Source organism: Physeter macrocephalus, chromosome 1 (assembly GCF_002837175.3).
Source record: "Physeter macrocephalus isolate SW-GA chromosome 1, ASM283717v5, whole genome shotgun sequence".
Taxonomy (NCBI): Eukaryota; Metazoa; Chordata; class Mammalia; order Artiodactyla; family Physeteridae; genus Physeter; species Physeter macrocephalus.
This window is the reverse complement of record NC_041214.2, coordinates 51,617,101-51,640,717: the sequence shown is the minus strand read 5'-3', so window position 1 is coordinate 51,640,717 and position 23,617 is coordinate 51,617,101. Positions and strand designations below refer to the sequence as shown.

Genomic DNA, 23,617 nt, shown 5'->3' with positions numbered 1-23,617 from the left:
GACAGTAACACAATAATAGTAGGGGACTTTAACACCCCACTTACACCAATGGACAGATCATCCAAACAGAAAATAAATGAGGAAGTGCAAGCTTTAAATGACACAGTAGACCAGATAGATTTAATTTATATTTATAGAACATTCCACCCAAAAGTGGCAGAATACACTTTCTTCTCAAGTGCACACAGAACATTCTCCAGGGGAGATCACATCAAGCCTCGGAAAATTTAAGAAAATTTAAGAAAACTGAAATTGTATCAAGCATCTTTTCTGACAACAACACTATGAGATTAGTAATCAATTACAGGAAAAAAAACCTGTAAAAACCACAAATACATGGAGGCTAAGCAGTGTGCTACTAAATAACCAAGAGATCACTGAAGAAATCAAAGAAGAAATCAAAAAATACAAAGAAACAAATGACTATGAAAACAGAACTCAAAACCTATGGGATGCAGCAAAAGCAGTTCTAAGAGGGAATTTTATAGAATTCGATTTCACCTCAAGAAACAAGAAAAGTGTCAAATAAACAATCTAACCTTACACCTCAAGCAACTAGAGAAAGAAGAACAAAGAAAACCCAAAGTCAGTAGAAGGAGAGAAATCATAAAAATCAGAGCAGAAATAAATGAAATAGAAATGAAGAAAACAATAGCAATGATCAATAAAAGTAAAAGCTGGCTCTTTGAGAAGATAAACAAAATTGATAAACCTTTAGCCAGACTCATCAAGAAAAAAAGGGAGAAGACTCAAATCAATAGAATTAGAAATGAAAAAGGAGAAGTAACAACTGACACTGCAGAAATACAAAGGATTATAAGAGACTACTACAAAAAACTATATGCCAATAAAATGGACAACCTCGAAGAAGTGGACAAATTCTTGGAAAGGTACAATTATCCAAGACTGAACCAGTAAGAATTAGAAAATGTGAAGAGACCTATCTCAGATAATGAAATTGAAACTGTAATTTAAAATATTCCAACAAACAAAAGTCCAGGACCAGATGGTTTCACAGGTGAATTCTTTCAAACATTTAGAGAAGAGCTAACACCCATCCTTCTCAAACTCTTCCAAAAAATTGCAGACGGAGGAACACTCCCAAATTCATTATACAAGGCCACCATCACCCTGATACCAAAACCAGACAAAGATATCACAAAAAAAGAAAATTACAGACCAATATCACTGATTAACATAAATGCAAAAATCCTCAACAAAATACTAGCAAAAAGAATCCAACAACACCTTAAAAGGATTGTACACTATGATCAGGTGGGATTTATCCCAGGGATGGAAGGATTCTTCAATATACGCAAATCAATCAATGTGATATACCATATTAACAAATTAAGGAATAAAAACCATATGATCATTTTAATAGATGCAGAAAGAGCTTTTGACAAAATTCAACACCGATTCATGATAAAAACTCTCCAGAAAATGGGCATAGAGGGAACCTACCTCAACATAATAGAGGCCATCCACATATGACAAACCCACAGCAAACATCATTCTCAATGGTGAAAACCTGAAAGCATTTCCACTAAGATCAGGAACAAGACAAGGATGTCCAGTCTCGCAAGACAAAGATGTCCACACTCGCCACTCTTATTCAAGATAGTTTTGGAAGTTTTAGCCATGGTAATCAGAGATAAAAAAGAAATAAAAGGAATACAAATTGGAAAAGAAGAAGTAAAATTATCACTGTTTGCAGATGACATGATACTATACCCAGAAAATCCTAAAGATGCCACCAGAAAGAACTAATCAATGAATTTGGTAAGGTTGCAGGATACAAAATTAATGCACAGAAATCTGTGGCGCTCCGATACACTAACAAGGAAAAATCAGAAAGAGAAATTAAGGAAACAACCCCATTTACCATCACAACAAAAAGAATAAAATACCTAGGAATAAACCTACCTAAAGAGGCAAAAGACACTGATGAAAGAAATCAAAGATGACATAAACAGATGGAGAAATATACCATGTTCCTGGATTGGAAGAATCAATATTGTGAAAATGACTATATTACCCAAAGCAATCTACAGATTCAATGCAAGCCCTATCAAATTACCAATAGCTTTCTTCACAGAATTACAACAAAAAATTTCATAATTTGTATGGAAACACAAAAGACCGTGAATAGCCAAAGCAATCTTGAGAAAGAAAAACGGAGTTGGAGGAATCAGCCTCCCTGACTTCAAACTATACTACAAACCTACAGTAATCAAGACAGTATGGTACTGGCAAAACAGAAAACAGAAATATAGAGCAATGGTACAGGATAGAAAGCCCAGAGGTAAACCCATGCACATATGGTCACCTAATTTATGACGAAGGAGGCAAGAACATACAATGGAGAAAAGACAGCCTCTTTAATAAGTAGTGCTGGGAAAACTGGACAGTATCAAGAAAACAACCCAATCAAAAAATGGGCGGAAGACCTAAATAGACATTTCACCAAAGAAGACATACAGATGGCCAAGAGGCACGTGAAAAAATGCTCAAAATCACAAATTATTAGAGAAATGCAAATCAAAACTACAATGAGGTATCACCTAACACAAGTCAGAATGGCCATCATCAAAAAATCTACTAATAATAAATGCTGGAGAGGGTGTGGAGAAAAGGGAACCCTCTTGCACTGTTGGTGGGAATGTAAATCGATACAGGCACTGTGAAGAACAGTATGGAGGCTCCTTAAGAAACTAAAAATAGAACTACCATATGATCCAGCAGTCCCTCTACTGGGCATATACCTTGAGAAAACAATAATTCATAAAGACACAGGTACCCCAATGTTCACTGCAGCACTATTTACAATAGCCAGGACATGGAAACACACTAAATGTCCATCAACAGATGGATAAAGGAGATGTGGTACATATACATAATGTAATATTACTCAGCCATAAAAAGAAATGAAATTGGGTCATTTGTAGAGATGTGGATGGTCTAGAGTTTGTCATACAGAGTGAAGTAAGTCAGAAAGAGAAAAACAAATATCATATATTGACGCATATATGTGGAATCTAGAAAAATGGTACAGATGAACCCATTTGCAGGGCAGGAATAGAGAGGTAGACGTAGAGAACGGACATGTGGACACAGAGGGGGAAGAGGAGGGTGGGATGAACTGGGAGATTAGGATTGACATATATACACTACCATGCATAAAAAATAGCTAGCTAGTGGGAACATGCTATAAAGCACAGGAAGCACAGCTCCTGTGCTCCATGATGGGTGTGATGGGGGAGGGAGTGGGAGGGAGGTCCAAGAGGGAGGGGATATAGGTATACATATAGCTGATTCACTTCATTGTACAGCAGAAACTAAGCCAACATTGTAAAACAATTCTACTCCAATGAAAAGAATATGATAGAAGAATGAAAAACAAATAGCCAATTGTGCCTTCTATACACAGAGAATAATACAAGACAAAAATTCTTGCCCTTTTGGAACTTCTGTTCTTATGGAATATAATAGTTATATCAATAAATGTAAATGGCATAATATGTCCCCTTAAAGACTCCTAGATTTAATAAAAACCAACAACCCCCCCAAATTTGTGCTATATATCAATATGAATTCAAAACAAAAGGACTCAGAAAGAATAAAAGACATATCAGGCAAATGAAAACAAAAAGAAAGAAAGCAGGGTTGAGATACTAAGTACAGATAAGTTTAATTTAAAGACAAATTAACTGAGCAAAAATATCTAGATTGTGTGGAGGAATATGCTTCTTAGTATCCTTGATACTAATGCAACACCAGAGGTATCTTTGCTTGTGGAGAGTCCCCAATAACAGGTATTGACAAATAACAAAGAGAGAAGAAAAGTAGGAGCTAATAAAAGGAAAAAGTGACATAAAAAGATGTTTTTCTGTTGGAAAATGATAGAATCCACCAATTATTGGCTGAGGTAAAGCTCAGTAGTATAAGTCCCACACATGATCTTTTTGATTCTTTTCAACAAAAATCTAACACCAAATGCCATGTGGGTTCCATCTCTACTTGCACTAACTGTGTGATGTTAAGCAAGTCATTTAACCAATTTGGGATTCAGTTTAATCACTTGTAAAATGAGGTGGTGGAATGCAATGACCTTTCAGGTGAAATATATCTTTAATCCTGTGATTTCACTGTTATCAAACTATATAGGACCTTGATGTTTCGAATATATATGGAATACTGACTTAAACATAAAATATATTTGGAAGAAATTATTCTTGACTGCACCTTTCACTTTTCAGTGTTACAACCTCTTGCTTTGTCTGATTCAGAAGAGTCTTGGTTACTTCCAGTTCATTTTCTGCAAGATTAATTCTTCTTTTTAAGTCAGCTTCTTGCCTTTCTTTTGCAGTCAGTTCTTCCTGTAAAGTTTTATATATTTGTTGACAAGTCATTAAAGAGTCTTCCTTTTCTTTAAGCAATCTGGTGTGCCTAAAATGGAATAAGAAAAAAAAACAACCAATATGCATTAAATACTATATTTTTATGTTTATCAAAGATATATAAATATCTCATTTAAAACTAAAGAGTATAACTTTAATTTTTAAAATAAGAACGTTATGTAAATGAATAGTTCTGCGATTTAAAAATTTTCCCATCCAGGCAAAGGCAAAATCAGTCAATAGCTTCAATATATTATAAACTTGAATTAGGTATTGTTTATGTAAACAATACAATAAGAAAAGCTAAGTACATTTTAAATGTTATTTAAAATATGGTTTCAAATTCAATTACTAAAACTATTAAATAAAAAATTTGCAGTGTATACCGTGACTCAGAAATAATGGATTCGAACTTCAGTTTTCTAAGTTCTCTTTGACACTCATCAGCTTCATTAGATTTATTCCTAAAATAATACAAAAGAGGTTCAAATATTTTATTTCAAAATAGTTGAAGTGTAATTTTTTTCCCTTTTTTAAAAACAGGTTTTTCGTTTATTACTTTTCCTATCTTTATATTCTATTTGTGGTTACATATGCAGATTTCCTTGAAATTAGAAATATATAGTCAAAGGGGTTTTGTTTGCCAAAAAATAACCTAATCTGTTAGTCCAATTATATGTGCTTTTCCATATCATTATTTTACTCATACATAAAAAAATTTCTTAGCATCTTCATATTATTATTTCTTTAAAGAAATAAATATTCAGTCCACTTCTATAATGGCCAAGTAATCTCCTATCAGACTGATCTGCATTTAAGTAAAATGTCTAAGCTTTAGACAACATTTAAAAAGCAAACAAAAGAAAATACCCCTATGTGAAAGTGACCAAAAGCAGGAAGATTCTGGAGGAAAGTTGACACTGAGAATGAGGTGACAGCCATGGGGTCAGGGTTTTTTGTTGCTTTTTTAAAAAATGATTTTAAGCCTGAGGGCAGGCCCCAGTCTGCACCATACAGGAGAACCAAAATTCTGATAGAAAACTGGTAGAAAACTCACAGTCATTCTGGCTTGAAGAACTACAAGACAGTGTTTGGGGACAACCACAGCTGCAGGAAAGTGAAAAGTGAACCTCAAATGGGAGTGAGCCAGTGGGAGGGAATCCCAAATACTGCATATAAACTCTGCCCATATATCTGGCTGAGCCCTGAACTACAGGTGCCCTGGGAAGACTCCAAGCAGCCTAGTTAAAGATGAAAGAACTGAACTGAGATTTGAGCTGTTGCCATAGAGACAGAGTTTGCATTTTGAGGCCAACCAAATTAATTGCCTGCTTAAAGCAACACCACCCCTACCACCACCAACGACAACAACAGTATTTAGAGAAATATAACAGAATCTAGAATTTCCATAACATAACATTCAGAATGTCCAGAATATAAAAAAATTACTCAACATAGGAAGACACAGAAAAGCATGACCTATTCTAAAGAGAAAAGACAGTTAATAGGGACTGACTCTGAGATGACCCGGATACTGAAATTAGCTGACAAGGATTTCTGAAGGCACAGTTATAACTCGCTCAAAGACATAAAGGAAAATCTACTTCAATTTGTGAAAAAATAAAAAACCTCAGCAGAGAAATAGAAATGGAAATTCTAAAACTGAAATAGACATTTGTCTTGATCTTATATGATTGGGTTTTGTAACAATACTCAAAAAGTTAACATATTAAGAAAGATTAATATTCCAGTTTGTATAGACTTCTCATTAATAATTTATTATATGAATGTACCTTAAAATAGCTTTGAAAGCTATTTTAATAAGTTTATAAATGTACAAAAAAATGTTAGATTCTGAATGGGTTTGCCCTACTTGCAGAATAACTTTAATTCCTAATAAACAATAATTTATTTATATCATGAATATGAACAGCATTTATTTTTACTCATTTATTTTCTTTTCTAGCTTACAATGATAAAATTGTAAGCTACAGAAAATTACGTAAACAATTATATAATGAATTATTACAAGGAAGAAACTCTTGCAACTACCATCCAGGTAAAAAAATAAAACCTAATCAGATAGCCTAGAAGCTTCATATCCTGGGCCCAATAATAGCCAGCTCCCTCCTCCCTAAATTGATCATTCTCATGAATTTTATGGTAATCACTGATTTTTTTTTGGAGTTGTATTGCCCAAGTTTTATCCCTAAACACTATACTTTAGTTCTACTTTTTCTTTTATGAAAAATGTTTTTTTAAAACATGTTTCCTTTATTATCCACTTTTGTAAAATAGCTTTAAGTATTATACTAACATACAATAAACTGCCCACAATTTGACAGATTTGACATATGTACAAGCACATGAAACCATCACCGTAATCAAGCAGCACATGAGCATACTTAGAGCCTAGATACTGGTCTCTAATACCATTCGCATTCAAAGGAACAAGGACTACTCAGAGAAATGGGTGATTCCAAGGCTGGGGCAGAGTAGCTATACGTGAAAGAGTTTGTTATACCAAAAGTAAGGAAGTGCTTATAAAAGAGGATGGGATCATGTTCCAACGTCATAAGAGCCAGCCGGAAATGGCGCCCAGTGGCTAAGCTTAGAACAATTTGTGTGCCAAAATAATTAAGTACAATAATGAATTATAAGCCATTGAACAAAACGGGAGTTCATGAATCCATACCAATAAGTAAATAAGTAATGGGAAGAAGGGAGGCTCCTATTTAAAGTAGAATGCTGAGGGCTTACTAATAAATGGTCAGGGAGACTTGGAGTTGGAAAAATCATCATCTAGCAATGACTGTCATAAAGATTAGGTGAGGCAAAAATCATTAATGGATGCTCTATCTAGGGATAAGTGTTGATGAAAAGCAGAGCATGTGTATGTGCCTAAAGTGTCTCTTATAGACTGCTTACTGATTGAAAGGGAACAAAACCCCTCAGTAATAATACAGTGGAAAAATTGAGCAATTCCTTGACGAGGTGATCAAAATTAACATCACCAATGAGAGGCAGATGATCATGTGCCTCCAGATGTGGTGCTCTGAGAAGTGCTCGTTCTAAAAAAGTATGAGGGGTTCTGCATTCTTCAAAAATGTCCATGTCTTAAAAAGACAAAGACAGACTGGAAATATTCCAGATTTAAGGAGGCTAAAGAGACATACCAAGTAGGCTGACCCTACCTGGACTATGTGCTAGAGGAGAAAATGCTATAAAGGCCCACTCAGAAAATTAGAATATGGATGCTAGATTAGAACATTATTAATGTAGTTATTGTATGTAAAATTATAACATTGATTACCCTCCTGGTTATATGAAGTATCACTGGCCTGAGGAAAGGCAGGCTAAACTATTTAGAAGTAAAGGGTCATGTTGTATGTAACTTATCCTCAAATGGTGCAGGAAAATTTGTGTGTGGGTTTCAGGGGGAGAGAGAGAGAGAGAAAAGGTTGAGGGGACAGGGGTAGGGGTGAGGGGAAAAAACAAATGGGTTAAAACATTAATAATAGATGAATCTGGGTAAAGCCTATTTGTGTGCTCTTTGTACTATCATCATGTTTACAACTTTTTGTAAGTTTGAAATTATTTCCAAGTAAAACATTAGAAAATAAAGAATAAGGAAAAGAGTAACATGCCCTTAAAAAGTGAGCAAAGGTTGTACTCAGGTGAGTCACAAAGGAAAGAATACAAAGAGCCAAAGATGCAGGTGTACAATTTTTCATCAAACTAGGATTTTTTTTTTCTTAGTTATACTACCCAGTATTAGCTAGGATGTGGAGAAATAGGTATTTACAAACACTGCTGAGATTATAAATCAATAAAATCTTATTGCAAGGTAATGAGTCATTATGAATTAAAAGTCTTAAAGAGAAGTTTGAGTCTAGGAAAAATTATCCTAAGGAAATAACTGCATGTGAATAGAAAGATTTATCTCTATGAATTTCAAAATACCTTGCTTATAAAAGTGAAAAATTTAGAAATTTTAAAATACAAGGGATTAGAAAATAAGTTATGATTCATCCCCAGATTAGAATACTACATAGCTATTTGATAACTATAAATATATCATGTAATGACATGGAAAAATATGCAGGATATATTACTAAGTGAAAATATGTTTAAAATATGCATTACTTAGAAAAATGGACTATAAGGATATCGAAATATAAAGACGATGTTCTTTTTTGTGGATTCCTGTATTTGCCAAGTTTTATACATTTACTTTTCAATCAAACAACGTTCCTTTTAGAAATGCTTTGAGATTCAGCAGCCCCAGCCACAACTTTCACTCTATGTTCAGACTCTTATACACACTTTTCCAAATCTAGAGTCAGGGACAGCAGAACACCTTTAAGTGGTTATTTTACTATGTGGACAATACATTTTGGCTGCAATTTAAAGAAAAAAGCTCCCTGGGCAGCCTACCATCACAAGAACTCCCCTCACTATGGTCGTCTCCCACCCCCATGCCTGTTAAGCCACTCTTCTTATGGTCTGCCCTTCACTGCCCAACTGTTATCTTCCCCTTCATTAGGATGGGAGGAATTGGAAGGAATAGAAAGAATGCCTACATCTCTTTAAACACTGCATTCCTTCTTTTACCCTCAGCAAATAGTGTTAATCCTTTCTCTTCAACTGCTTTGAATAAGCCTTCAGAAAGGCCCCTGCTGCTCCTGCCAATCAAAGGAAAGGAAATAAGATAGAGTAGTTGGATATTTTCCTCTAATTTGAAAGGCAAGGGTCATACCATTCCTCTTCTTTATGTGAAATAGCCATTCTTAAACTGCCTCCTTGATATTTCTACTTTGCTGTCCAAAAGGCATCTCAAATCCAACAGATCAAAAGCATTGTTTTGTATTTCCCTCACCCCCGTATCTATTTCTTTTACAGATTTTCCCACTTCATTAAATGGCACCAACACATAATGTTCCTAATAGGCAACACCTTATATATCTCACATGAACCTCAAACCAGCCCTTACTCAGCCCTTGTTACAGTTGAGGAAACTGAAAACAGAGAGGTAAGTAACATGCCCAAGGTGACATAATGCTAAGTAGTACTGCCCCAGCAGTCTGGATTTGGCTTCCAGGCTGTTAGTCACTATACTCTACTGCCTCTCAACTGTCTACCTGATGCTGAAAAGCCCCAAACCCCATCCTTTATTATTTCCTTTCTTTTCCAGTCCTCTTCCTCCCTGGCCACATCTACTCCATCAGTAAATCTTGTGAGAGTGACCCCTGGCATATATTTCTCTCCATCTTCACACTATAGCCTTACACTTAACCAGCCACTTCTCACTTGCATGAACGCTGGGCCTCCCACCTAGTCTCCCTGATCGCTCTTGCACTCCCACTTCAGTCCATTCTCCATGCAGCAGCCATGCCAACCTTTTAAAACAAATCAAATCAGTTCACTCTATTGCCAAACCCTCCAGTAGTTTCCCTCTGCATAAATCCAAAATCCTCACTGGGCTTTGGACACACTGGTATATTCATTTCTTATTGCTGCTGTAACAAATTACCACAAATGTAGGGGTTTAAAACAACACAGATTTATAATCTTACATTTCTAAGGTAAGAAGTCTTAAAATCAAGATGTCTTGAGGGCTGTGTTCCCCCTGGAAGCTCTAGAGGAGAATCTGTTTTCCTGCCTTTTCTAGCTTCTAGAGACCACATGCATTCCTTGGCTTGTGGCCCCTTCTTCCATATTCAAAACACATTACTCCAACCTCTGCTTCCATCCTCACATCCACTTTTGTGACTTTGACCCTCTTGCTTTCATCTTATAAGGACCTTTGCAGTTATAACATTGAGCCTGCCTGAATAATCCAACATAATCTCCCCAGCTCTATATCCCTAATTTAAACACGTGCAAAATCCCTTTTGCCACATAGGATAATGTACTCACAGATTTCAGGGATTAGGACATGAAAATCTTTGGAAGCCGTTATTCCATCTACCACAACTGGCCTTCATGTTTCTTTAACTTGTAAAACTCACTCCCAAGAATTTTTTGTCCTTGATCTCTCTGCTTCCAGATGTTAGCTTATTAGCACTGTTAGCTCCTTTCTGTTACTCAGATCTTAACTCAAAGGTCATCTGCCCAGGGATGCCACTCTATCAAAAGGATACCACTCTTCCCCAACACTCACATTCTTTTATGCCTGTTTTATATTTTTGCAGCACTTAATGTTACCTGAAATTACCTATTGTAGCTTGTCAATCTTGTTACTTCAGTATCTAGTGCTTGTATACAAAAGAGTCATGGCACATAACTGCCTCTCCATGAGCATTTTGTATTGAATGAGTCAATGAAGGAAACCTAGCCTGTTAAATCTAGGATCATGTGAAAGTGTATCTGTACTCTGACACCAATGGAGAAAAGACAGCCTCTTTAATAAGTAGTGCTGGGAAAACTGGACAGCTACATGTAAAAGAATGAAATTAGAGCACAACCTAACACCATACAGAAAAGTAAACTCAAAATGGATTAAATACCTAAATGTAAGACTGAACACTATAAAACTCTTAGAGGAAAACATAGGAAAAACATTCTTTGACATAAATCACAGCAAGATCTTTTATGACCCACCTCCTAGAGTAATGAAAATAGCAACGGACCAAGGATTAATCTCCAAAATATACAAACAGCTCATGGAGCTCAATATCAAGAAAACAACCCAATCAAAAAATGGGCGGAAGACCTAAATAGACATTTCACCAAAGAAGACATACAGATGGCCAAGAGGCACGTGAAAAAATGCTCAAAATCACAAATTATTAGAGAAATGCAAATCAAAACTACAATGAGGTATCACCTAACACAAGTCAGAATGGCCATCATCAAAAAATCTACTAATAATAAATGCTGGAGAGGGTGTGGAGAAAAGGGAACCCTCTTGCACTGTTGGTGGGAATGTAAATCGATACAGGCACTGTGAAGAACAGTATGGAGGCTCCTTAAGAAACTAAAAATAGAACTACCATATGATCCAGCAGTCCCTCTACTGGGCATATACCTTGAGAAAACAATAATTCATAAAGACACAGGTACCCCAATGTTCACTGCAGCACTATTTACAATAGCCAGGACATGGAAACACACTAAATGTCCATCAACAGATGGATAAAGGAGATGTGGTACATATACATAATGTAATATTACTCAGCCATAAAAAGAAATGAAATTGGGTCATTTGTAGAGATGTGGATGGTCTAGAGTTTGTCATACAGAGTGAAGTAAGTCAGAAAGAGAAAAACAAATATCATATATTGACGCATATATGTGGAATCTAGAAAAATGGTACAGATGAACCCATTTGCAGGGCAGGAATAGAGAGGTAGACGTAGAGAACGGACATGTGGACACAGAGGGGGAAGAGGAGGGTGGGATGAACTGGGAGATTAGGATTGACATATATACACTACCATGCATAAAAAATAGCTAGCTAGTGGGAACATGCTATAAAGCACAGGAAGCACAGCTCCTGTGCTCCATGATGGGTGTGATGGGGGAGGGAGTGGGAGGGAGGTCCAAGAGGGAGGGGATATAGGTATACATATAGCTGATTCACTTCATTGTACAGCAGAAACTAAGCCAACATTGTAAAACAATTCTACTCCAATGAAAAGAATATGATAGAAGAATGAAAAACAAATAGCCAATTGTGCCTTCTATACACAGAGAATAATACAAGACAAAAATTCTTGCCCTTTTGGAACTTCTGTTCTTATGGAATATAATAGTTATATCAATAAATGTAAATGGCATAATATGTCCCCTTAAAGACTCCTAGATTTAATAAAAACCAACAACCCCCCCAAATTTGTGCTATATATCAATATGAATTCAAAACAAAAGGACTCAGAAAGAATAAAAGACATATCAGGCAAATGAAAACAAAAAGAAAGAAAGCAGGGTTGAGATACTAAGTACAGATAAGTTTAATTTAAAGACAAATTAACTGAGCAAAAATATCTAGATTGTGTGGAGGAATATGCTTCTTAGTATCCTTGATACTAATGCAACACCAGAGGTATCTTTGCTTGTGGAGAGTCCCCAATAACAGGTATTGACAAATAACAAAGAGAGAAGAAAAGTAGGAGCTAATAAAAGGAAAAAGTGACATAAAAAGATGTTTTTCTGTTGGAAAATGATAGAATCCACCAATTATTGGCTGAGGTAAAGCTCAGTAGTATAAGTCCCACACATGATCTTTTTGATTCTTTTCAACAAAAATCTAACACCAAATGCCATGTGGGTTCCATCTCTACTTGCACTAACTGTGTGATGTTAAGCAAGTCATTTAACCAATTTGGGATTCAGTTTAATCACTTGTAAAATGAGGTGGTGGAATGCAATGACCTTTCAGGTGAAATATATCTTTAATCCTGTGATTTCACTGTTATCAAACTATATAGGACCTTGATGTTTCGAATATATATGGAATACTGACTTAAACATAAAATATATTTGGAAGAAATTATTCTTGACTGCACCTTTCACTTTTCAGTGTTACAACCTCTTGCTTTGTCTGATTCAGAAGAGTCTTGGTTACTTCCAGTTCATTTTCTGCAAGATTAATTCTTCTTTTTAAGTCAGCTTCTTGCCTTTCTTTTGCAGTCAGTTCTTCCTGTAAAGTTTTATATATTTGTTGACAAGTCATTAAAGAGTCTTCCTTTTCTTTAAGCAATCTGGTGTGCCTAAAATGGAATAAGAAAAAAAAACAACCAATATGCATTAAATACTATATTTTTATGTTTATCAAAGATATATAAATATCTCATTTAAAACTAAAGAGTATAACTTTAATTTTTAAAATAAGAACGTTATGTAAATGAATAGTTCTGCGATTTAAAAATTTTCCCATCCAGGCAAAGGCAAAATCAGTCAATAGCTTCAATATATTATAAACTTGAATTAGGTATTGTTTATGTAAACAATACAATAAGAAAAGCTAAGTACATTTTAAATGTTATTTAAAATATGGTTTCAAATTCAATTACTAAAACTATTAAATAAAAAATTTGCAGTGTATACCGTGACTCAGAAATAATGGATTCGAACTTCAGTTTTCTAAGTTCTCTTTGACACTCATCAGCTTCATTAGATTTATTCCTAAAATAATACAAAAGAGGTTCAAATATTTTATTTCAAAATAGTTGAAGTGTAATTTTTTTCCCTTTTTTAAAAACAGGTTTTTCGTTTATTACTTTTCCTATCTTTATATTCTATTTGTGGTTACATATGCAGATTTCCTTGAAATTAGAAATATATAGTCAAAGGGGTTTTGTTTGCCAAAAAATAACCTAATCTGTTAGTCCAATTATATGTGCTTTTCCATATCATTATTTTACTCATACATAAAAAAATTTCTTAGCATCTTCATATTATTATTTCTTTAAAGAAATAAATATTCAGTCCACTTCTATAATGGCCAAGTAATCTCCTATCAGACTGATCTGCATTTAAGTAAAATGTCTAAGCTTTAGACAACATTTAAAAAGCAAACAAAAGAAAATACCCCTATGTGAAAGTGACCAAAAGCAGGAAGATTCTGGAGGAAAGTTGACACTGAGAATGAGGTGACAGCCATGGGGTCAGGGTTTTTTGTTGCTTTTTTAAAAAATGATTTTAAGCCTGAGGGCAGGCCCCAGTCTGCACCATACAGGAGAACCAAAATTCTGATAGAAAACTGGTAGAAAACTCACAGTCATTCTGGCTTGAAGAACTACAAGACAGTGTTTGGGGACAACCACAGCTGCAGGAAAGTGAAAAGTGAACCTCAAATGGGAGTGAGCCAGTGGGAGGGAATCCCAAATACTGCATATAAACTCTGCCCATATATCTGGCTGAGCCCTGAACTACAGGTGCCCTGGGAAGACTCCAAGCAGCCTAGTTAAAGATGAAAGAACTGAACTGAGATTTGAGCTGTTGCCATAGAGACAGAGTTTGCATTTTGAGGCCAACCAAATTAATTGCCTGCTTAAAGCAACACCACCCCTACCACCACCAACGACAACAACAGTATTTAGAGAAATATAACAGAATCTAGAATTTCCATAACATAACATTCAGAATGTCCAGAATATAAAAAAATTACTCAACATAGGAAGACACAGAAAAGCATGACCTATTCTAAAGAGAAAAGACAGTTAATAGGGACTGACTCTGAGATGACCCGGATACTGAAATTAGCTGACAAGGATTTCTGAAGGCACAGTTATAACTCGCTCAAAGACATAAAGGAAAATCTACTTCAATTTGTGAAAAAATAAAAAACCTCAGCAGAGAAATAGAAATGGAAATTCTAAAACTGAAATAGACATTTGTCTTGATCTTATATGATTGGGTTTTGTAACAATACTCAAAAAGTTAACATATTAAGAAAGATTAATATTCCAGTTTGTATAGACTTCTCATTAATAATTTATTATATGAATGTACCTTAAAATAGCTTTGAAAGCTATTTTAATAAGTTTATAAATGTACAAAAAAATGTTAGATTCTGAATGGGTTTGCCCTACTTGCAGAATAACTTTAATTCCTAATAAACAATAATTTATTTATATCATGAATATGAACAGCATTTATTTTTACTCATTTATTTTCTTTTCTAGCTTACAATGATAAAATTGTAAGCTACAGAAAATTACGTAAACAATTATATAATGAATTATTACAAGGAAGAAACTCTTGCAACTACCATCCAGGTAAAAAAATAAAACCTAATCAGATAGCCTAGAAGCTTCATATCCTGGGCCCAATAATAGCCAGCTCCCTCCTCCCTAAATTGATCATTCTCATGAATTTTATGGTAATCACTGATTTTTTTTTGGAGTTGTATTGCCCAAGTTTTATCCCTAAACACTATACTTTAGTTCTACTTTTTCTTTTATGAAAAATGTTTTTTTAAAACATGTTTCCTTTATTATCCACTTTTGTAAAATAGCTTTAAGTATTATACTAACATACAATAAACTGCCCACAATTTGACAGATTTGACATATGTACAAGCACATGAAACCATCACCGTAATCAAGCAGCACATGAGCATACTTAGAGCCTAGATACTGGTCTCTAATACCATTCGCATTCAAAGGAACAAGGACTACTCAGAGAAATGGGTGATTCCAAGGCTGGGGCAGAGTAGCTATACGTGAAAGAGTTTGTTATACCAAAAGTAAGGAAGTGCTTATAAAAGAGGATGGGATCATGTTCCAACGTCATAAGAGCCAGCCGGAAATGGCGCCCAGTGGCTAAGCTTAGAACAATTTGTGTGCCAAAATAATTAAGTACAATAATGAATTATAAGCCATTGAACAAAACGGGAGTTCATGAATCCATACCAATAAGTAAATAAGTAATGGGAAGAAGGGAGGCTCCTATTTAAAGTAGAATGCTGAGGGCTTACTAATAAATGGTCAGGGAGACTTGGAGTTGGAAAAATCATCATCTAGCAATGACTGTCATAAAGATTAGGTGAGGCAAAAATCATTAATGGATGCTCTATCTAGGGATAAGTGTTGATGAAAAGCAGAGCATGTGTATGTGCCTAAAGTGTCTCTTATAGACTGCTTACTGATTGAAAGGGAACAAAACCCCTCAGTAATAATACAGTGGAAAAATTGAGCAATTCCTTGACGAGGTGATCAAAATTAACATCACCAATGAGAGGCAGATGATCATGTGCCTCCAGATGTGGTGCTCTGAGAAGTGCTCGTTCTAAAAAAGTATGAGGGGTTCTGCATTCTTCAAAAATGTCCATGTCTTAAAAAGACAAAGACAGACTGGAAATATTCCAGATTTAAGGAGGCTAAAGAGACATACCAAGTAGGCTGACCCTACCTGGACTATGTGCTAGAGGAGAAAATGCTATAAAGGCCCACTCAGAAAATTAGAATATGGATGCTAGATTAGAACATTATTAATGTAGTTATTGTATGTAAAATTATAACATTGATTACCCTCCTGGTTATATGAAGTATCACTGGCCTGAGGAAAGGCAGGCTAAACTATTTAGAAGTAAAGGGTCATGTTGTATGTAACTTATCCTCAAATGGTGCAGGAAAATTTGTGTGTGGGTTTCAGGGGGAGAGAGAGAGAGAGAAAAGGTTGAGGGGACAGGGGTAGGGGTGAGGGGAAAAAACAAATGGGTTAAAACATTAATAATAGATGAATCTGGGTAAAGCCTATTTGTGTGCTCTTTGTACTATCATCATGTTTACAACTTTTTGTAAGTTTGAAATTATTTCCAAGTAAAACATTAGAAAATAAAGAATAAGGAAAAGAGTAACATGCCCTTAAAAAGTGAGCAAAGGTTGTACTCAGGTGAGTCACAAAGGAAAGAATACAAAGAGCCAAAGATGCAGGTGTACAATTTTTCATCAAACTAGGATTTTTTTTTTCTTAGTTATACTACCCAGTATTAGCTAGGATGTGGAGAAATAGGTATTTACAAACACTGCTGAGATTATAAATCAATAAAATCTTATTGCAAGGTAATGAGTCATTATGAATTAAAAGTCTTAAAGAGAAGTTTGAGTCTAGGAAAAATTATCCTAAGGAAATAACTGCATGTGAATAGAAAGATTTATCTCTATGAATTTCAAAATACCTTGCTTATAAAAGTGAAAAATTTAGAAATTTTAAAATACAAGGGATTAGAAAATAAGTTATGATTCATCCCCAGATTAGAATACTACATAGCTATTTGATAACTATAAATATATCATGTAATGACATGGAAAAATATGCAGGATATATTACTAAGTGAAAATATGTTTAAAATATGCATTACTTAGAAAAATGGACTATAAGGATATCGAAATATAAAGACGATGTTCTTTTTTGTGGATTCCTGTATTTGCCAAGTTTTATACATTTACTTTTCAATCAAACAACGTTCCTTTTAGAAATGCTTTGAGATTCAGCAGCCCCAGCCACAACTTTCACTCTATGTTCAGACTCTTATACACACTTTTCCAAATCTAGAGTCAGGGACAGCAGAACACCTTTAAGTGGTTATTTTACTATGTGGACAATACATTTTGGCTGCAATTTAAAGAAAAAAGCTCCCTGGGCAGCCTACCATCACAAGAACTCCCCTCACTATGGTCGTCTCCCACCCCCATGCCTGTTAAGCCACTCTTCTTATGGTCTGCCCTTCACTGCCCAACTGTTATCTTCCCCTTCATTAGGATGGGAGGAATTGGAAGGAATAGAAAGAATGCCTACATCTCTTTAAACACTGCATTCCTTCTTTTACCCTCAGCAAATAGTGTTAATCCTTTCTCTTCAACTGCTTTGAATAAGCCTTCAGAAAGGCCCCTGCTGCTCCTGCCAATCAAAGGAAAGGAAATAAGATAGAGTAGTTGGATATTTTCCTCTAATTTGAAAGGCAAGGGTCATACCATTCCTCTTCTTTATGTGAAATAGCCATTCTTAAACTGCCTCCTTGATATTTCTACTTTGCTGTCCAAAAGGCATCTCAAATCCAACAGATCAAAAGCATTGTTTTGTATTTCCCTCACCCCCGTATCTATTTCTTTTACAGATTTTCCCACTTCATTAAATGGCACCAACACATAATGTTCCTAATAGGCAACACCTTATATATCTCACATGAACCTCAAACCAGCCCTTACTCAGCCCTTGTTACAGTTGAGGAAACTGAAAACAGAGAGGTAAGTAACATGCCCAAGGTGACATAATGCTAAGTAGTACTGCCCCAGCAGTCTGGATTTGGCTTCCAGGCTGTTAGTCACTATACTCTACTGCCTCTCAACTGTCTACCTGATGCTGAAAAGCCCCAAACCCCATCCTTTATTATTTCCTTTCTTTTCCAGTCCTCTTCCTCCCTGGCCACATCTACTCCATCAGTAAATCTTGTGAGAGTGACCCCTGGCATATATTTCTCTCCATCTTCACACTATAGCCTTACACTTAACCAGCCACTTCTCACTTGCATGAACGCTGGGCCTCCCACCTAGTCTCCCTGATCGCTCTTGCACTCCCACTTCAGTCCATTCTCCATGCAGCAGCCATGCCAACCTTTTAAAACAAATCAAATCAGTTCACTCTATTGCCAAACCCTCCAGTAGTTTCCCTCTGCATAAATCCAAAATCCTCACTGGGCTTTGGACACACTGGTATATTCATTTCTTATTGCTGCTGTAACAAATTACCACAAATGTAGGGGTTTAAAACAACACAGATTTATAATCTTACATTTCTAAGGTAAGAAGTCTTAAAATCAAGATGTCTTGAGGGCTGTGTTCCCCCTGGAAGCTCTAGAGGAGAATCTGTTTTCCTGCCTTTTCTAGCTTCTAGAGACCACATGCATTCCTTGGCTTGTGGCCCCTTCTTCCATATTCAAAACACATTACTCCAACCTCTGCTTCCATCCTCACATCCACTTTTGTGACTTTGACCCTCTTGCTTTCATCTTATAAGGACCTTTGCAGTTATAACATTGAGCCTGCCTGAATAATCCAACATAATCTCCCCAGCTCTATATCCCTAATTTAAACACGTGCAAAATCCCTTTTGCCACATAGGATAATGTACTCACAGATTTCAGGGATTAGGACATGAAAATCTTTGGAAGCCGTTATTCCATCTACCACAACTGGCCTTCATGTTTCTTTAACTTGTAAAACTCACTCCCAAGAATTTTTTGTCCTTGATCTCTCTGCTTCCAGATGTTAGCTTATTAGCACTGTTAGCTCCTTTCTGTTACTCAGATCTTAACTCAAAGGTCATCTGCCCAGGGATGCCACTCTATCAAAAGGATACCACTCTTCCCCAACACTCACATTCTTTTATGCCTGTTTTATATTTTTGCAGCACTTAATGTTACCTGAAATTACCTATTGTAGCTTGTCAATCTTGTTACTTCAGTATCTAGTGCTTGTATACAAAAGAGTCATGGCACATAACTGCCTCTCCATGAGCATTTTGTATTGAATGAGTCAATGAAGGAAACCTAGCCTGTTAAATCTAGGATCATGTGAAAGTGTATCTGTACTCTGACACTGGATTGCCACCAGGCCACCTGCTTTCTAGGCAAAAAATTCTCATGGATTATGACAGAAGAAGAAAACCAGGAGAACATTATATCTTAGAAGGCAATAATAATGTTCCAAGAACATCTCAACTGTGTAAAATGTTGCTGTTATTTGGTCAAGAGCTTTATAAACAAGAAATTTATGCTGGTTATGGCTGATTATTGCTTACAATTATTAGTTAAATGAGGAGGAGGTGGTTGCTAATAAAATTAAAGTGTAAGTAGGTTACAAAGGTCCCCAAATTAGAAAGTATATTTCATATCACTTTAGACATATTCACTAGTAATTGATAAATTATAAATCATTTAAAGTGAATTTTGTTCTTTTCATTACATATGTAAAAATGAATACATTCACACTGTAAGCTATTTAAGCACTATATAAGTATATAGAGTGAAATAAGAATCTCTATACACCCTTGACTCTCACTTCCAGAAGGAACTGTTGTAATCCTACCAATCATTTATTCAATGAATTTGAATCCATATATATTTGTATGTACATTTATATACATTTTTAACATGAATGGAATCATTTTTCTGGAGTCATATTTTTAATCTCTAAAATTCCTAATAGCTTTTTTTTGGTAACAGCCTGTTCTTCTTTAATGGTTACAATCCTGGACATACTTTGAAGTATATCCTAACTTTAAAAATTTATTTTAACATCTTATGTTTGCCATTGAACAATTTCTCTAGGTGTTAAAGCTTTTCTGTGTGAATTCAGAGCCATGTGAACAAGGTTGGGGGAAGGTTTATCTCACATACCTGGTAATCTTTGGTTGGGTGTTCATCCTAAGCCTAAGATTCTGGTTTGTTGTCTGCTTTGCTGTTTATTGTTGCCCTAGATTGTTTCTGAAGGTTGTGATGAAGGGGCAGAGTACGGTGGGGGCACTGGAGGTTTGTCGTGGGATGTGGGGACCGTGGCCTCTGGGGTTAAGTAGCTGGCAGGCTCCCCAGCTCCAGTCCCCACACTCATTGCTTTATTCTGGGTACAGATGCCTTGCAAATGCTGCTTCACACAGGACCTGTTAATTGGGGGTGGGGTGGGGCTGGTGAGGGGCCAGTGGCTTAAATGTTCCAAATATGATCCCTCAGAGTGGGCATCATTGGATAACCTGAATCAGAATCATGTGTGTGTGGTGGGAAGGGGGAGTGCATTACAAATGCAGATTGCTCAGGGACACCCCAAACCCAAATTTAAAGCCAGAATGTCTGTGGGAATGGAGCCCAGAAACTGATCCTGGGATTGGGTCTGTGAGGGAGGTCATATTGTAATACACAGTTTCAGTAAACTACCCAGGATTCTTCTGCAGATTGGAATTTGAGAACCACTGTTCTGATGATTTGCCTTATCCCACTCCCTTCTCTTGTGTTAACTGATTCCAAGTAAAGTCCTGCCCGTCACATGCCCACAACACAATTGGTTTTCCTCTAGTTTATTCCTCTGCAGAGCTGACCCTTTTTATTATCCTTCGTAAGTATTCTCTTTCAGGAATCCCTAAAAATTTCTCACCCTCTATAGCAGCCTTTCTTATTAGTCTTATTTACTTATCTTATCCTATATACATATATATAAAATAAAAGTATTATTTCCTAGTTCTCTCTCCCTTTCTCTCTCTCTCTCTCTCTACATAAATATTTAAAAGTAATAAAGTTGCATTTCACAGCATCCATATTTTTCATTACTTCAGGAGGGTCTTCCCTAAATTAATCTAGATATTATGACACAAATAAATTTGTAGAAAATGTTATCAATTTTCAGATCATCACTAACACTCTACCTCTAGTAAACATTACTAGTTACCTTCTGGACATGTACTATAGCTGTCTTCCTGGCCATCAGAGCCCCATTATCATCTGTTCTCAGGGTAAATCCTGCCTGACCTGAGCTAACTGTGGTAGTCCTGTTCCCCTTGCCAGTGATTCATTTAAGAGAGGGTATGTAAAGTGTTCCAGCCAAGAGATGTAAGAAGAGGGCTGTTTGGTGGCTTCTGAGAAATTTTTATCTCACTTCTAAGGAGACACCAGAAAAACAGGCCCTTCCTGCCACTGGGGTGGTTACATTTGGATGTGGTACCTGGAATTGCAGCCATGTCATGATCATAGGGGACTTAGCCTTGGGGTGAAGCCAGTGCTGAGGGCAGCAGAATAGAGACAGAAAGAACATCAAGATCCTTGGTGATATTGTTGAGTCACTGGATTGACTAAACCTGAAACCACTCTACCTCTGTTACTTATAGCTCAAAGAATCCTAAGTGATAAAATCTCTATTTTCAAATATACAAGTTCTTATAAACCTTGGAAATATTTTCTTATAAATCTTAGGAAAAAAAGAACCCAAAGTTCATCCATTTAAAAACTGCCTTTTCCCCTTAAGTAAAAACCCACAAAACTTATATCCAAACATTTAAAAATCTTTAAACAAAACAATTATCCTAAGCTGGATGGGTGAAACTCATTCCTCACCCCAGCCTCCACAAAGAGTAAGGATTAAAATTTTTTAAAAATCTGATTTCACACCACCTTCCAATTTCTGGAAGTTCAAACAGGTCTGGGTATATAGAGCAAATCTTCAATTTATTAAGAAATGGCATGTCAAAAATTTTGAGTGAATTATTTTGACCTCAAACTGAATTTACCATAAAACAATGGCCAAGTTGCAAATTTGGTTTTAACCTATAAATAAAATAGTACTTACATACTACTGGGGACTTCCTGAGCTCTGAGTACCCTGAGTAGTCCCAGGCTCTGATCACCCTGAGCAGTCCCAGGCTCTGATCCTACACGCTTGCCCTACTCAACTTCATCCTAGTAGTGAAGGAGGGTAGATGGAGTAGAGATGGAAGAGCTAGGTACAGGAAGCACAGAGAAAGGTCTCCAGCAGATGAGACCATTTAACTGGCTCTTTCATCAAGTTTTCTAAAAGTGGATGCTCTGCCCATTTTCTAATTTTAAAAAGTTCTCACACAGGTAGGAAGCACCAGTTTTATAAACTGAAACAACAGCATCAGTATTTCTACAATTCTACAGTGATTTCCTCCAGGTAATTCATTTGATGGACTTTACTGAGTGGTATTTTCTCCCTCCAACTCCAATCTACTCTGACTCTTATTTCTCAGCACTCATAAATTATATTAAAAATTAACAAAAATATCACAAAGCATGTATTAATATTAAATGGGCTGTGGCCTGATGAGGCAGGCCCTCCTCATGAGACATTCATGAGGCCAAAGCCCTCCCTGATGTAACTAGAGGGTGGGGATTAACGATTTTCTGGCAATTCCCATCTTGCTTCTTTTTTTCATGTATCTTCTCATCAGAAAGTTCTTGCTGGTTGCAGTGAGTCATGCTAGGACCTCTTGCCCACTTATTCCTTCAACCCCAACTATCATACACAGACAGTTGAACTATTATTTACTGAACTGTTGACCACAGTGTTATAAAGCATGAATATTTGCTTTTTCTTGGCTTTTGAAAATAAATTATTTTGCTACAAATAATCAAAGTATACATTAACTTGATAGAGTATTTTGGAATTTGTTCTTCCTTGTGTTGTTAAGAATTTTGCTGAACACATTGTTCTTAGGAATAGTCCATGGTCAACACAACATTTGGTTGCTAAGAATTTTGAGTATTTATATTTCTTATGAGCTTCATCCTTCTAAAATATAGGAACTGAAAACCAAAGCTACCAGATTACATACCACAAAGTAAAAGAATTTATTTACTTTTCAAAGATTATATAAATTCTATTTTAGTGTTATAATTATAGATGTACTATATTTATACTATCATTTTTGAAATTTCTGAAATAAAACCATTTTTAAAAGAAATAGAGAGGGCAGGCAGCAGAAGCAAGAAGAACTACAATCCTGCAGCCTGTGGAACAAAAACCACATTCACAGAAAGACAGACAAGATGAAAAGTCAGAGGGCTATGTACCAGATGAAGGAACAAGATAAAACCCCAGAAAAACAACTAAATGAAGGGAGATAGGCAACCTTCCAGAAAAAGAATTCACAATAATGATAGTGAAGATGATCCAGGACCTCAGAAAAAGAATGGAGGCAAAGATCGGGAAGATGCAAGAAACGTTTAAAAAAGACATAGAAGAATTAAAGAACAAACAAACAGA

The 23,617-nt window shown here is 35.9% G+C and overlaps 1 protein-coding gene across 1 annotated transcript in view; it reads right to left on the bottom strand.

Annotated features, from left to right (window-relative positions):
* The window catches only part of LEKR1 (leucine, glutamate and lysine rich 1), a 429,075-nt gene that overhangs the window by 61,200 nt on the left and 344,258 nt on the right, over positions 1-23,617 (bottom strand). Inside the window, 2 exon segments of the mRNA XM_055081297.1 lie at positions 12,911-13,114; positions 13,452-13,529. Of these exon segments, the coding sequence (XP_054937272.1) occupies positions 12,911-13,114; positions 13,452-13,529 (282 nt within the window).